This window comes from Danio rerio, chromosome 22 (assembly GCF_049306965.1).
Source record: "Danio rerio strain Tuebingen ecotype United States chromosome 22, GRCz12tu, whole genome shotgun sequence".
Taxonomy (NCBI): Eukaryota; Metazoa; Chordata; class Actinopteri; order Cypriniformes; family Danionidae; genus Danio; species Danio rerio.
This window is the reverse complement of record NC_133197.1, coordinates 7,087,446-7,100,782: the sequence shown is the minus strand read 5'-3', so window position 1 is coordinate 7,100,782 and position 13,337 is coordinate 7,087,446. Positions and strand designations below refer to the sequence as shown.

Sequence of the window (13,337 nt, the reverse complement as noted above, 5' to 3'; positions counted from 1 at the left end):
ATGAAACTGTGTTCATAGCGCACTATTTATCGCAGAAAAACAAAATATTGCAATGTCATATTTTTCCAGCCCTAATGTGTAGTATTAAGTCTGTAAAATAACAGAAAGCTCTGTAGTTTATTACCAGATTTTAATACTGTAATTTAAAATGTTAACCCTGGAAATATATTGCTCCAAACTATTAAAAAAAAACGCCAATAAAAGTCACTTTTAAACTTTTTAACCTCAAAAGTTGATAAAGTCCCACAATGCAATTCAAAATTATAATTGAAATAAAAAACATGAATCACAAAATACAGAAAAACTGTAAAATATACAGATATTTTTTATAGTGAAAACCTTAAATCCCTAAAAAATGTAAAGTCTGTTTTAATCAGCTTTACAGCTCAAATAATGTAAATGTAATCAGACTTTACATAATAATTGAGGTCGATGCCAAATCATGTTTACATTTTTAATAATAAGATAATCTAGTGTCTGTTTTCATGCTATCAGTAAATTGTTTTTAGACCCTTCTCAATAAGTGCTAATTATCATTTAGATGTCATTACTTATTATTTTCATAAGTCTGTAATGTGAATTAAAAAGTATCCTTTTCACTAGTAAGTTTACTATACAGTATTTAGTGCATCTCTCTGAACTGCTAATTTTATAATGTTACGCTGTTTTCCATTTTAGTTACTATGCCGACGCATCAACCGTTAATCAATAAGACAAATTTTGTCAGTTACATTTAAAATTCTGTACATTCTATATTCCATGTGTTGTACAGAACTCCCAAGGACACAGAAATGACAATCCCACAAGTGGGACATGGTCAGTGGGACCACAACTGGCCTAACCCTAACCCTTAAGAATGTAAGAGTAAATAAAGATTTTATATAACTTTTAACATTTAATTTATAAAACAAACTAGTATTTATTTCACATTGCTATTTAAATACTAGCATCTTTCTCATTAAGTACAACTGATGATTTAGAGACGAATGCTTATTATTTTTGATTCTAGTGCTTCTTAAGTTATTAGCATGGCCAGACAGAATCTGCAAAGAGTTTTGCGGAGTGATATTATTATTATTATTTTTTCCGAGTGAAGTAACTAAAAACATGCAAAATTAGATTCACCTGTTTGGTAAACAAAGCAAGTCATTCATGTAACATATCTATTAAAAGAATTAAAATATGACTTTAAAAACTGTTTTGTACATATATCATCAATGTTTGCATATTCAATAATATTGTTGGAAGTAATATAAAATGTGATAAAATATATTTAATAAGTAAATAAATACTCAATGATAGGCAAACAAAAACAATCTGTGGATTTATGCACATTCAGATTCTTTGTGGGCCTAGTTAGTACTTTTTAAAAATGTATTTATTAGATGCTAAAATTAGTTGTGACCCTGGACCAGGTTGTAGGTCGAACGGGAATATTTTTGGGAATAACCAACAATATATCTTATGAGGCAAAAATCGTAATAATATTAAATAAAGATCATGTCCCATGAAGACATTTTGTACATTTCCTTCTGTAAATGTATATTATTATTATTATTATTATTATTATATTAGTAATATGCACTAAAAACTTAATTTGGACATCTTAAAAGGTGATTTTATTCCTAATATTTAGACTTTTACATTTATTAACATTTTATTTATTTATTTAAATTTATTAAATTTCCTATTTTATTTACCTGTATTTCAAACAAAAACTGTCAAATCAATGGAAAGCGTTTTTATTTGGCTTCCAGATTATGTATAAATCTCAGTTTTCCAAATTAACCCTTATAACTGATTTTATGGTCTTGGTTCACATTTATTAGGATCTATTTTTACTCTTTGAATAGCAGCAGTCATCTTCATTAGCGACACCCAACTATTATGACTTTGAATTGTGGAGATCCGTCACAGAGAGATCAACTGTTCCCTTTTAAAAAGCATGTATATTCTATTTGTGAATACTCTATTTGTGAATACTTTATTCATAAGGTAATAGTATTAATTTATAATTTTTTTTTTAAATTATGAACTAGTACCTTATTACCAGGATCAGGCAGAATTTGCCGACATTTTTAACATTTCTGTGTAGAATTTAATGCAAAATCTGGTATATTTACGCAGAACATGTTTTGTAGTAAAGCAACTAAAAACTTAAGACGTTTAAATAAAAGAAATATCTTTTAAACTTCATTTAAAGTTTACAGCGCAAATCCAATTAGCACCACTTGTATGGTAAACAAAGTAAAATGTTAAATACGAAAAGAACCACAGAAAATATTACTTTACAAACTGTATTGTACATAATTTATATCAACATGTCCATATTTTTCAATAATATCACTGAAGTTAATATAAAACGAATAAATAAACACATGTACACACATTTGTAAATAAATAGACTCAATGATGGGCTAAAAAATCCAGATTCCGCATGGGATACTTATTAACAATTCTTATTGCCTGTTACCAGTATTTATTCATTATTTATAGTTTTAGGACTTATTAAATACCTATTAAATGGAAACTAGTACTATTTATTACGAAGCGCATACTGATTAGCTGCTATTTTAGTACAAAAGATAATATTTAATAGATACCACTAACGGTAACGATATTTCAAATGTTTCTTGTTAGATTTTTTTAATATTTAAAATCTTCTTTGGCAATTCTGAATAGTTATAATATAAAAGTACGCAGTTGTAACCAGAAAGATATTACACACAAAAAAAAATCTTGTTGGCTTAATTATTTAGTTAAATCAAATTAACGTTTCCAGACATTTAAACTTGTATCAATTAAACTGATCCAAAATATTAAATTAAACTTTGCATAACTTCAAAAATGTAGTTGAATATTGATAAACGCATTAACATGTGTTGAAGTAATAATAAAAAAAAAATTGTAATACTGACTTTTCGTTAAAAAAAGTCATTTTTAGTGCACAATGTAAAAATGTAGGGTTCCAAACAATTGATTCATGTCATTCATGTTGTCCCAACACAAATCAATATAATCTAGGAAATTTAATTTGTATTTAACACTGACCCAAAAAATTGTCCTAAGAAATAAAGAAATGTGTTGTTTCTGTTACTGTAAACTTTACCCATTTTTGGGGCAATTTGTTCTTAAGCATAATAGATTTACAGCATATACTGTATATCATACAACACACTTAAGATAAACATTAAAAAAAACATTAATAGCACAACAAACAGTGGCTAACTCTTCCCATTTAAAATTTAGCAAATCAATCCCACAAGGAAGAAATTAAAGTTTAAATCTGTTGGTCCTTGCCAAAGGGGCCCTTTTTTGTAGCTATTATTTTAAATAACAGTTTGAACAAGCAGCAGTTTTTTGAGTGTAGTAGGTATTGTAAAAAGTACTCATCTAAACAATAAGCCTCAGCAGCTAATCAATAAGTACTAGTGCTTAAAGAAAAATGAGGTGAACAAAATATAAATACTTGTGTCTTGATTTGACTGTATGCTCCAAAAGAGCTATGAGCTGGAAAATTACTTTATAAACAGGTTATTTGTATTTTAAAGGACAAGACAAACAATCTGTACTCACCATAGACTGTAACTTTAAATCTTTTTGATGATGTATTATCTGAAAATATCTGCGCTTCATAAACTCCAGCATGTTCAGATCTGATGTTGATGATGGTCAGAGATCCAGTGTTATTGTCCAGCTTCAGTCTGTCTCTGAATCTCCCATTAGGACCATCCATTGTGGAGAAGGCCTCATAAGCTCTGTTAATAAGAGCTATTAGAGATTTATCAGCAATGAAGTGCCATGTTAATTCACCTTTGTGTAATTCAGTAACACCAGTGTGTAGAGTGACAGAATCTCCCTCCGTCACTATTAATGACTGCATTTCATTCCTACGGGAGCCAAACACACCTGGAAAACAAGAACAGGGTCAGATTTATTGACCGTTGCTTTACACAGTTTTGAATCTCTCAACTGTCTCTCTGAAGTGAGTTTTTAAACAGTTTTAGAACTTTAGACTGTATTCCATAGTGGCATGGCAAGCTTCATTTAAGAAGAGTGGCTGATTTCAAATTCTGGTAACATTCTAAATTCTGAACACTCTAAAGTCCATATGTGTGATGAAACTTCCAGCATCACAAATAAAACAATCCCACATGAGAACAATACTGCTCAAAATTAAATATGAAATCAATAATACCAGCAGAGACGCAACAGAAAACTAAATGCGACATACTTAATGGGTAAAATCATTGTATTTCAGTAGTCTCGCTCTTAAAAATTCAAAAAGCACGTTTTTGTAACACTACTTTTTTATACATTTTAGAAATCCACAAATTAGTTCAGAAGATTATTGGTAAACCTTTTGCCCTATATCTTCAGTAATGTATCTTCTGAATTGTGAAACTGCTCTACACCTTAGTCATGGACTAGAATCTGTGTTACAACATGTATCTAGCAAAAAAAAAAAGTTATTTTGTTGTGATTTTCTCCTACAACATTCCTTCGGCCAATATGTGAATAGATCAGATTACCATTTCATACCCTTAGAAAGACGGACTTGTATGACTTGCATCAGACATTTGATGATTTCTGGTATATCTGGAATCCTCCATGGGAGTTTTTAGAGAATGTATTTTGAAAGACTTTTTTATTTTATTTATTTGTTTATATATTTGTTTGTTTGTTTTTATTTGTTAATTTTACCCTTCACAAAAGACTTTAATTACTAGGCGATGGACGATTGAAATAATAGACGGCTATATTATAGTATATGGTAACATGAGACGCCTAAATCACTGCTCTGTCATTGCAAATCTTTAAATAATTATTTAAAATTATGGTTTCAAGCATAAAAAAAACAATAAACAAAAAACATTTTAGGTTCTTTGTAGAACTGTTGTATCTTTTGTTATATCAAGTATATCTGTTTTAAATGTAAAGAAGAGAAAATTAAAATGGTTTACCTAAAGTGAAAGTAGCAGCAGTTTAGTTTATAAAAAAGAAATAAAGCCTTAAAGTTATAAACTTACCTGTCTTGAAGCCCAAACACAACAAAATGAACATTTGAAGCATTTTTAAAAATAGTTCAGTGTCTGATCTAACAAGACCATGTGCTGATGACACACAGTCTCTTCATCTGTGTGTGAGATGCATTCTTCGATTTTGACCCTCCTTTTCATGCGCGCACTCACGCACACACACACACACACACACACACACACACACACACACACACACACACACACACACACACCGAACATGTCCTAATATTTATAATGTATACATGTAGTCTGTGTATGTGTTGAATCATATAAAAAGTGTACATTTAAACACTTTTTTACATCTTAAAGTTGATTTAAAATAATGATTTTTTTACTTGAAGTTGAACTGGATTAACTTTTTCAAGTTTTTCATACTTTACATTAAGCTGACCTAACATCAAGTTAAATTTTGTATACATTAAAAAGTGAAAACATGATGTTCTGCTGCTGTTATCACTTTGAAAAAATGTATGATTTATGAGTTGTAGTTATCCATTTGAGACCAAAAAAAATTACGAAATGGGTTTTTTTCTGTTTTAATACTGAATATTTCTTCCCAGTTTCAAAAACTTTTTAAATTTAGAGCATTTTTACATCATATTTTTACATAAAATACCAAAAGTTGCCTTTATTTCAGATTTTAAAACTAATGTTTACATAAAATAATACATATGCTTTCAAACTCCTGCATCTGTTTAATATTTAGCACATGAAAACTTTTGTAAATTTGACCAACTGTTAAAACAAAGGCTCTAAATAACAATATTTTTAAAATGAAAGATTGAAGAAATGTTATCAAACCTTTAAAAACATAAAACATACATATAATCCTTTACTACTGAAATGTAGCTCACAGAAGTAGGAGAGTCATAAACTGTGTGGAGTAATTCAATATAATAACAATAAAACAAATGATTTTAACTGCTTTTATGATCGTTCAGATGTTACAAGTGGTTCTGTATAAAACATTTTTTTCAGTCTTAACGAGTCAAGCTGGTGTTGCGAGTCAAACTGAAACCTGCTGCGGTCAGTGTTCTTCAGAAGCGTGTGTGATCTGGATGGACAGAGCTGGTGCACGAGTGTCCAATTGTTTGATGTGTGTATAGTATGTAGGTTAAAAGCTGCTTCCTGCTCCGCTATTAAGAACCTGAGATGCAGTCGCTTTCCTCACAGAACAGCTTTATATATTTAAAACAATCTGCTTAAATAGTCTGAGTCACTGGTGAGATTTATACTGGATTCTAGTGGATCATCAGGAATCAGTGTTGTGTTGTTTTTGCTATTCAGCAGTTACAAAACAGTGTTAGATTGGTTGAGGCATTTTTTTTTCCACATTGTGGTTTTTGCTATTCAGTAACTCTCACTGCATCATTTGCACAGAACACCATCTCTTTAATTTTCTAAAAGTATAACCTTTAAAGTCTTTAACTCTATTGTTTTGATTTTTTTTTTTTAGTTTATAAAGCAGCATTGTTACTTTTTTTTTTTTTTTTTTAAAGAGGCCTTATTATACATGAAATAGGTTCATATCTTGGTTTTAAGGGTCTCCAACAACAACTAATATGCATGCAAGGTCAAAAAACACTTTCATGGTCTTATAATCTGCATTTATTTTTACCTAATTATCCCAGCGACTCCCGTATGAATCGTCCAGTGATTCATTTGTTCCCAAACCCCTCCTTAGCGCGAAGCTAATCTGCGCTGATTGGACCAATGACAGTCTGTTGCGATTGGTCGACTGCCTTCAGTCAGAGAGTGAAATGCCCAACAGCTAATCAACAATATAAAGGTAATCACAGTTCATACACGCTCGATAGTGTAGGTGTGGATTTTAGCTCCCAGTGGGTCAATGTAAATACAGACTATGGACTTGAAAATTCAGACGATTAACTATTTTATTGAGCAAAAACTCCAAAAACTGTCGAGGAGATCTTCTAGCTTGTCTCACTCTGCTCTTTTCACAGACACACACACACACATATTGAGCACGCACACGCGCATAAACAGACACACACACTACCTCCTCCACTTTGCACCCGATATGAGAATAAAGCGAGTTAACCTGATACAGTACACGCGGTTATAAGTAACAAATCACAACTAAATACATTTGCAAGCTAGAGTCAACGAGGCATCTTTGAACTTACACTTGAGAAATGAAGGAAGAAACCCATCCTGACATGTCCAGCAGTAAGTTACTCTTTACTGATCCTTCCTTTAACAAACGCTGATGAAGTATTCTTTGTAGCATGTAGTTTCCAGTAGTTTCCAACTGCTTGGTTATAATTAATGCTGAGGTTTCATCTTTGGGTAGAGACTCAATAATATCCATCTGCAGGGTGACTTCAATCGACCGGCATGTTTGTGTGTGTGTGTGTGTGTGTGTGTGTGTGTGTGGGTGTGTGTGTGTCTGGGTTTGTGTCAGAGGGCGGGGCCTCAGGTTTGAAATCTCCCGGGTTTGCGCGTGCACGTGAATAACTTGGTTTCATTCGTATGTCATGGCGAAACACCTAATGACTCTGTATCAAGGCGACTCGTTTCAAGCACTATGAGTCGACTCTTTTATAGATGAATCAACCGTTTTAAACACTGTAACACTGTATTCTTACAGATTTAAGCCTTAGCTGGATACTTTACTTTACTTAGAGCTGTGTTACACACTACATGGAGGGGCATTTTCAAAAACCCATAATATGAGCTCTTTAATATGTATATGAAATTTAAATTTTTGGATGAACTGTCCCTTTAAATCTACATTGAAGGCATAAATAAGCTGCTCATTATGTAGATTTCCTCTCAAAATACTTCCAGCTCACATGGATATAAGGACAGGTTTAAAAAAAAAAAAAAAACTACACAGTCTGACACATTCATCATCACAAAATCAAGTGTTAGTCAGTTAACTTAGATTCAGTTCAATCAATTGTTTTGTTTGTTTCTGTGAAACATTACCGTCTGCTGGACAGTTGTGTGGCATGTTCAATTCCTGTGAGAGACATCCTGTGATGTAATACCTACAGTATACATATAGGTTGTTTTTGTTCATTGATTTTAGTGTCTCTGAGAAACATTGCCATCTGCTGGAGAGTGGTGTGAAATCAAATTGTAAGACACTGTCAATGGCACAGTGCATTTGAAAATACAGATATATTGTAGTCTGTTTAACTTGTATCAACATAATATCACATGTTTCTATTTTTTTTTCTTCCAAAATTCTTGCAATAGTTACACAAATTGGAGCAGGTGCAACTGCCAAGAGTACAGTAGTCAACATTTGAAGTGGATCAAATGTTTTTAAACACTTTTTCACACAGGGTTATGTAGTATTGGATTTTGTTTTCTCTTAATATTAAAACTTTCATTTAAAAACTGCATGATGCATTTACTTGTTATACTTGACTTTTTTTTATTTTATTTTTTTGATGATATGGAACATTAAAGAGCCCATATTATGGGTTTTTGAAAATTCCCCTCCATGTAGTGTGTAACACAGCTCTAAGTGAAGTGAAGTATCCAGCTAAGGCTTAAATCTGTAAGAGTACAGTGTTTAAAACGGTTGATTCATCTATAAAAGAGTCGACTCATAGTGCTTCAAACGAGTCGCCTTGATACCGAGTCATTACGTGTTTCGCCATGACGTACGAACGAAACTAAGTATTCACGTGCACGTGCAAACCCGGGAGATTTCAAACCTGAGGCCTCGCCCTCTGACACACACCCACAAACACACACACACACACACAAACATGCCGGTCGATTGAAGTCACACTGCAGATGGATATTATTGAGTCTCTACCCAAAGATGAAACCTCAGCATAATAACCAAGCAGTTGGAAACTACTGCAAACTACTGCAAACTACATGCTACAAAGAATACTTCATCAGCGTTTGATGGGTTTCTTCCTCCATTTCTCAAATGTAAGTACGTGCGATTAAAGTTGCCTCGTTGACTCTAGCTTGCAAATGTATTTAGTTGTGGTTTATTACTTGTAACCGCATGTACTGTATCAGGTTAACTGGCTATATTCTCTTATCGCGTGCTGCTTTGTTTACGAAGCTCCGTGGACGAGGGTAGTGTGTGTGTGCGTGCGCTGTCGTCCGGAGGTGTGTGTGTGTGTGTGTGTGCGTGCGTGTGTGCGTGCGTGCGTGCGTGCGTGCGTGCGTGCGTGCGTGCGTGCGTGCGTGCGTGCGTGCGTGCGTGCGTGCGTGCGTGCGCGCGTTGTCGCCCGGAGGTCTGTGTGTGTTTTTGTGTTTGTGTGCACAGACGATGGCACTGTGTGTGTGTGTGTTTGTGTCTGTTTGTGTCTGTGAAAAGAGCAGAGTGAGACTAGCTTGGATATCTCCTCGACAGTTTTTGGAGTTTTTGCTCAATAAAATAGTTAATCGTCTGAATTTTCAAGTCCATCGACCGTATTTACATTGACCCACTGGCAGCTAAAATCCACGCCTACACTATCGAGCGTGTATGAACTGTGATTACTTTATATTGCTGATTAGCTGTTGTGCATGTTACTCTCTGACTGAAGGCAGTCGACCAATCGCAACAGACTGTCATTGGTCCAATCAGAGCAGATTAGCTTCGCGCTAATGAGGGGTTTGGGAACAAATGAATCGCTGGACGATTCATACAGGAGTCGCTGGGATAATTAGGTAAAAATAAATGCAGATTATAAGACCATGAAAGTGTTTTTTGACCTTGCATGCATATTAGACTGTTGTTGGAGACCCTTACAACCAAGATATGAACCTATTTCATGTATAATATAGGCTCTTTAAAGTGTGATAACATGTAAAAAAAAAAAAAAATCAGTGAGGTGCAAACATTTTTTTGCACCACTCTACATATATATATATATATATATATATATATATATATATATATATATATATATATATATATATATATATATATATATATATATATATATATAAAATATATATCCACCAAAACCTTAAAGCACTGTTTATTTCTATTGTAACTTTGCGCTATTTTTTTTCTACACTCACTGGCCACTTTATTAGGTACTAGGTACTACAGGGTTGGACCCCCTTTTGTTTTTAGAACTGCCTTAATCCTTCATGGCATAGAGTCAACAAGGTACTGGAAAAATTCCTCAAAGATTTTGCTCCATATTGACATGATAGCATCACACAGTTGCTGCAGATATGTCAGATGCGAATCTCCCATTCCACCACATCTCAAAGGTGCTCTGCTGTGAACTCCTGGTCATGTTCAAGAAACCAGTCTGAGATGATTTGCACTTTATGACAGGGCGTGTTATCCTGCTGGAAGGAGCTATCAGAAGATGGGTACTCTGTGGCCGTAAAGTGATGGACATGGTCAGCAACAATACTCAGGTAGACTGTGGTGTTGACAACTTGACACATTGCTCAATTGGTACTATGGGTCCAAAGTGTTTATTTTGGTAATGGGTCCAAAGTGTGCCAAGAAACCATTACACCACCAGCCTGAACTGTTGATACAAGGCAGGATGGATGCATGCTCTTAATGTTGTTGATGCCAAATTCTGACCCTACCATCCAGATGGCGCAGCAGAAAATTTGCGTTTACAAGAAAATGGACAGGTGTAACTAATAAAGTGGCCAGTTAGTAATTTGTAATTTCTTTTACAATATTGTGTGCCCTTTGACAGTATACTCACTGTTACAGTCATATGTATATGCCTGTTTGTTTTGCTTGTGTGTGTGCGCTCTCTTTCTCTCCCTCTCTTGCTTGCTCCCTCCTCCTCTCTCTGTCAGTTCTCAGGTTCGCCCATTCCAGTATCCCATTCGTCCGTGAAGACGTCAATCTCAATTACACCTTGTGACGTCATCAACTTCACAACCAATCAGCACAGGAGCTCAAAGTTTAAAAGGGATGCGAGCGGGGAAGCTTCTGCTTTTGCTCTGTCTTGCTTGCGGTCTTTGCTTGCTTTTGTGTGTGTTTTTGGCTTGTTGTTATGTGCTGTGATGTTGACGTGAACTTAGTTTTGATTTTGGTCTTGTTCTTGTGTTGATCGCTGTTACCGTCTTGGATGTGTATATGTGGCAATCCCCTGACGTCTGTCTTCAGCTTCGCCCTTGGATTCGAGGAGCTTAGTTGTCACGTGACATACATATTGCATCACGCAGATAACTCTACTATCTAAACACACTAGTTTAGAAGTGAGCGTCACCCGCTGTAAGTTTTCTTCGTATATTTGGTTAGAAGAGTAGATTAATTATAGCGTGAAACCGCTGAAGATCTTTTGTTTGGTTGTTTTGTATTAGACAGTTTAGAGGGTAATTAATAGTTAGAATTGGGGTTTTTGTTATATTTCTTTCATTTATTTGGTGCCACTTAACTCTCGTTTCCCCCACCATCTTTAATCTATATTGATTGATTTATGTTGTGAGATCTTGTAAATAATATTTTATTACTTTTCGACTTCCTTTCACTATTGTAAATAAATTCACTTCTTTTTGCAGTATTTTGGTTGTCGTGTTGATATTTTGCCACCAACTGACCACAAAATATTATCACCTTAAATGTTACCTTTTAAACCCTAGATACCAAAAAGTTAAAAGTCGTAACACTCACATAAAAATACTATATTGATTTATAGTAAATGCTATAGTATTTTTAACCACACTTAAGTGTATTATACTGTATCAAATGTCTACAACACTTTTAAAGTAATTCTACAGTAGTGAACTGATCAAAAGTTATGAATATTGTAGTATTCATTAGTTTTGTACTTAAGTAAGCTGTGGTTAGTGTAATATATTCTATAGTTAAAGAAAACTACAGCAATGGGTGGTTGTTGTGTTAGCATGATAACTATATTATAACCAAAACAGATTCATTTAAGCACTTTACTGCAGTATATGGTTCAAAAACACTAGTATTTACTTTAAATTACTACAGTTTTTTTGTTTTTTCACTCATAAAACAAGATGACACAATCTACAGCAGGTGGCACCCGACTACTCAAGGTGGCAACTTCCTCCTTTAAATACTACAGGAAAAGCAGAAGATAAAGAAAGTGAGTACTCGGTAGTTTAATGATTCAATGGAACAGATACTGGTATAAATGTCCTGTATGTGTGTGTTGTTTGTAGAGTGTGATTTTTCTGACTGTGTAAGCTCTTATAAAAACGTGATTTCCGGAAAGGTGTCGGTTTCTACCGCCATCCAAAAACCAAATTACTTAACTGCTTTCTATGCAAATACAAAATATAGTCATGCAACACTCACATATTCCGGATTCTACAAGGCGTTGTGTCATTTCACACTTCTCTTATTTTAAAATAGGTCTTTAGTCATTTTCTAGCTTAAACAATAGTGAAACAGCCTTACTACACGCATATCCGGTTAAATTCTGAAGGAGAAACAGCACCTTACACTTATTTTTTCCACCATGAGAAATAATGAAAATGAAACTCTACAACATGTGTGCTCAACCCGTAAGATCCATAGTAAGAAAGGATTTACTATTGAGGTCAGTGGGCATCAACCAGCATTCTTCAGAATATCTTCTTTTGTGTTCAGTAGAAGACATACAATCAAATGAGTTTTGAACAACTTAAAGATGGGAAACTGACAGAATTTTCAATATGGGGTGAAGTTCCGTGAACTATCCCTTTACACACACAGTGAACACACCCTCGGATTAGTATAGGAAATGCACGGTGAAATGTAAATACTGCTAATCTTCAAAAGAGATAGCTATTTCATAGCACTAATTGACATTATACAGGTATAAAGTACAATAAAACTATATGCTGGGTTTACATCAAACAGGGAATTGAGTATTTGCGAGAGTAAATTGCACACAAATTGATGCAAACATGAGAACAGAGGTGGATTACTGCCCTGCCTGCTGGTGAATAGCACAAAATATTCAATGAGTAAATGAAATTGAAACAAAAAAAAGTTTTTGTTTTATTTAATGAATTTGCAATGTTTTACAGATGAGCCTGAACTGTCATTTGCTGCTGCTGCTGTTTCTTGCAACTGGTAAGATGCTTGTTGTGATTTCTGTCTTTTTCATTGTTTCATTTGTTTGTTTTTGTCTTTAATCATTACACACTCATCATAAATCCATTAATTACTTAGCATTAAATAACATTTGACTGAGCTAATTAAGGATTTCTCAGCAATTATTGTGAGTAAAGTAAATATATTTATAGCGTTTTTTTTTTTTTTTAACCATGCAAGGGTATGCACGTATACAATCTATATTATTGTATTAAGAATACTTTCTTAATGCTACTTTATTATTAAATGTTGTAATTATCGGGACCTGTTAAAGT

General features: G+C 33.8%; 2 protein-coding genes across 16 annotated transcripts in view; one reads left to right on the top strand and one right to left on the bottom strand.

The window, feature by feature from the left end:
• Positions 1 to 13,337, top strand: part of si:ch1073-188e1.1 — a 74,594-nt gene that overhangs the window by 6,606 nt on the left and 54,651 nt on the right. For both annotated transcript variants that reach the window (XM_021469545.3, XM_073937171.1), the window contains exons 3-4: positions 10,315 to 12,067; positions 12,996 to 13,041. The gene's annotated coding sequence lies outside the window, so the exon portion shown is untranslated. The remainder of the gene's footprint in view (positions 1 to 10,314; positions 12,068 to 12,995; positions 13,042 to 13,337) is intronic.
• LOC100006557 (uncharacterized) overlaps positions 1 to 13,337 on the bottom strand; it is a 43,889-nt gene that overhangs the window by 7,319 nt on the left and 23,233 nt on the right. For 5 of the 14 annotated variants that reach the window (XM_017353433.4, XM_001345229.9, XM_073937203.1 and 2 more), the window contains one exon: positions 3,577 to 3,909. In XM_017353433.4, coding sequence (XP_017208922.1) covers positions 3,577 to 3,883 — 307 coding nt within the window. In that variant the 5' untranslated portion in view covers positions 3,884 to 3,909. Of the gene's footprint in view, positions 1 to 3,576; positions 3,910 to 5,030; positions 6,356 to 13,337 lie in introns of those variants that run through there. The other 9 variants (XM_068216416.2, XM_073937206.1, XM_073937208.1 and 6 more) reach the window with 3 other exon arrangements.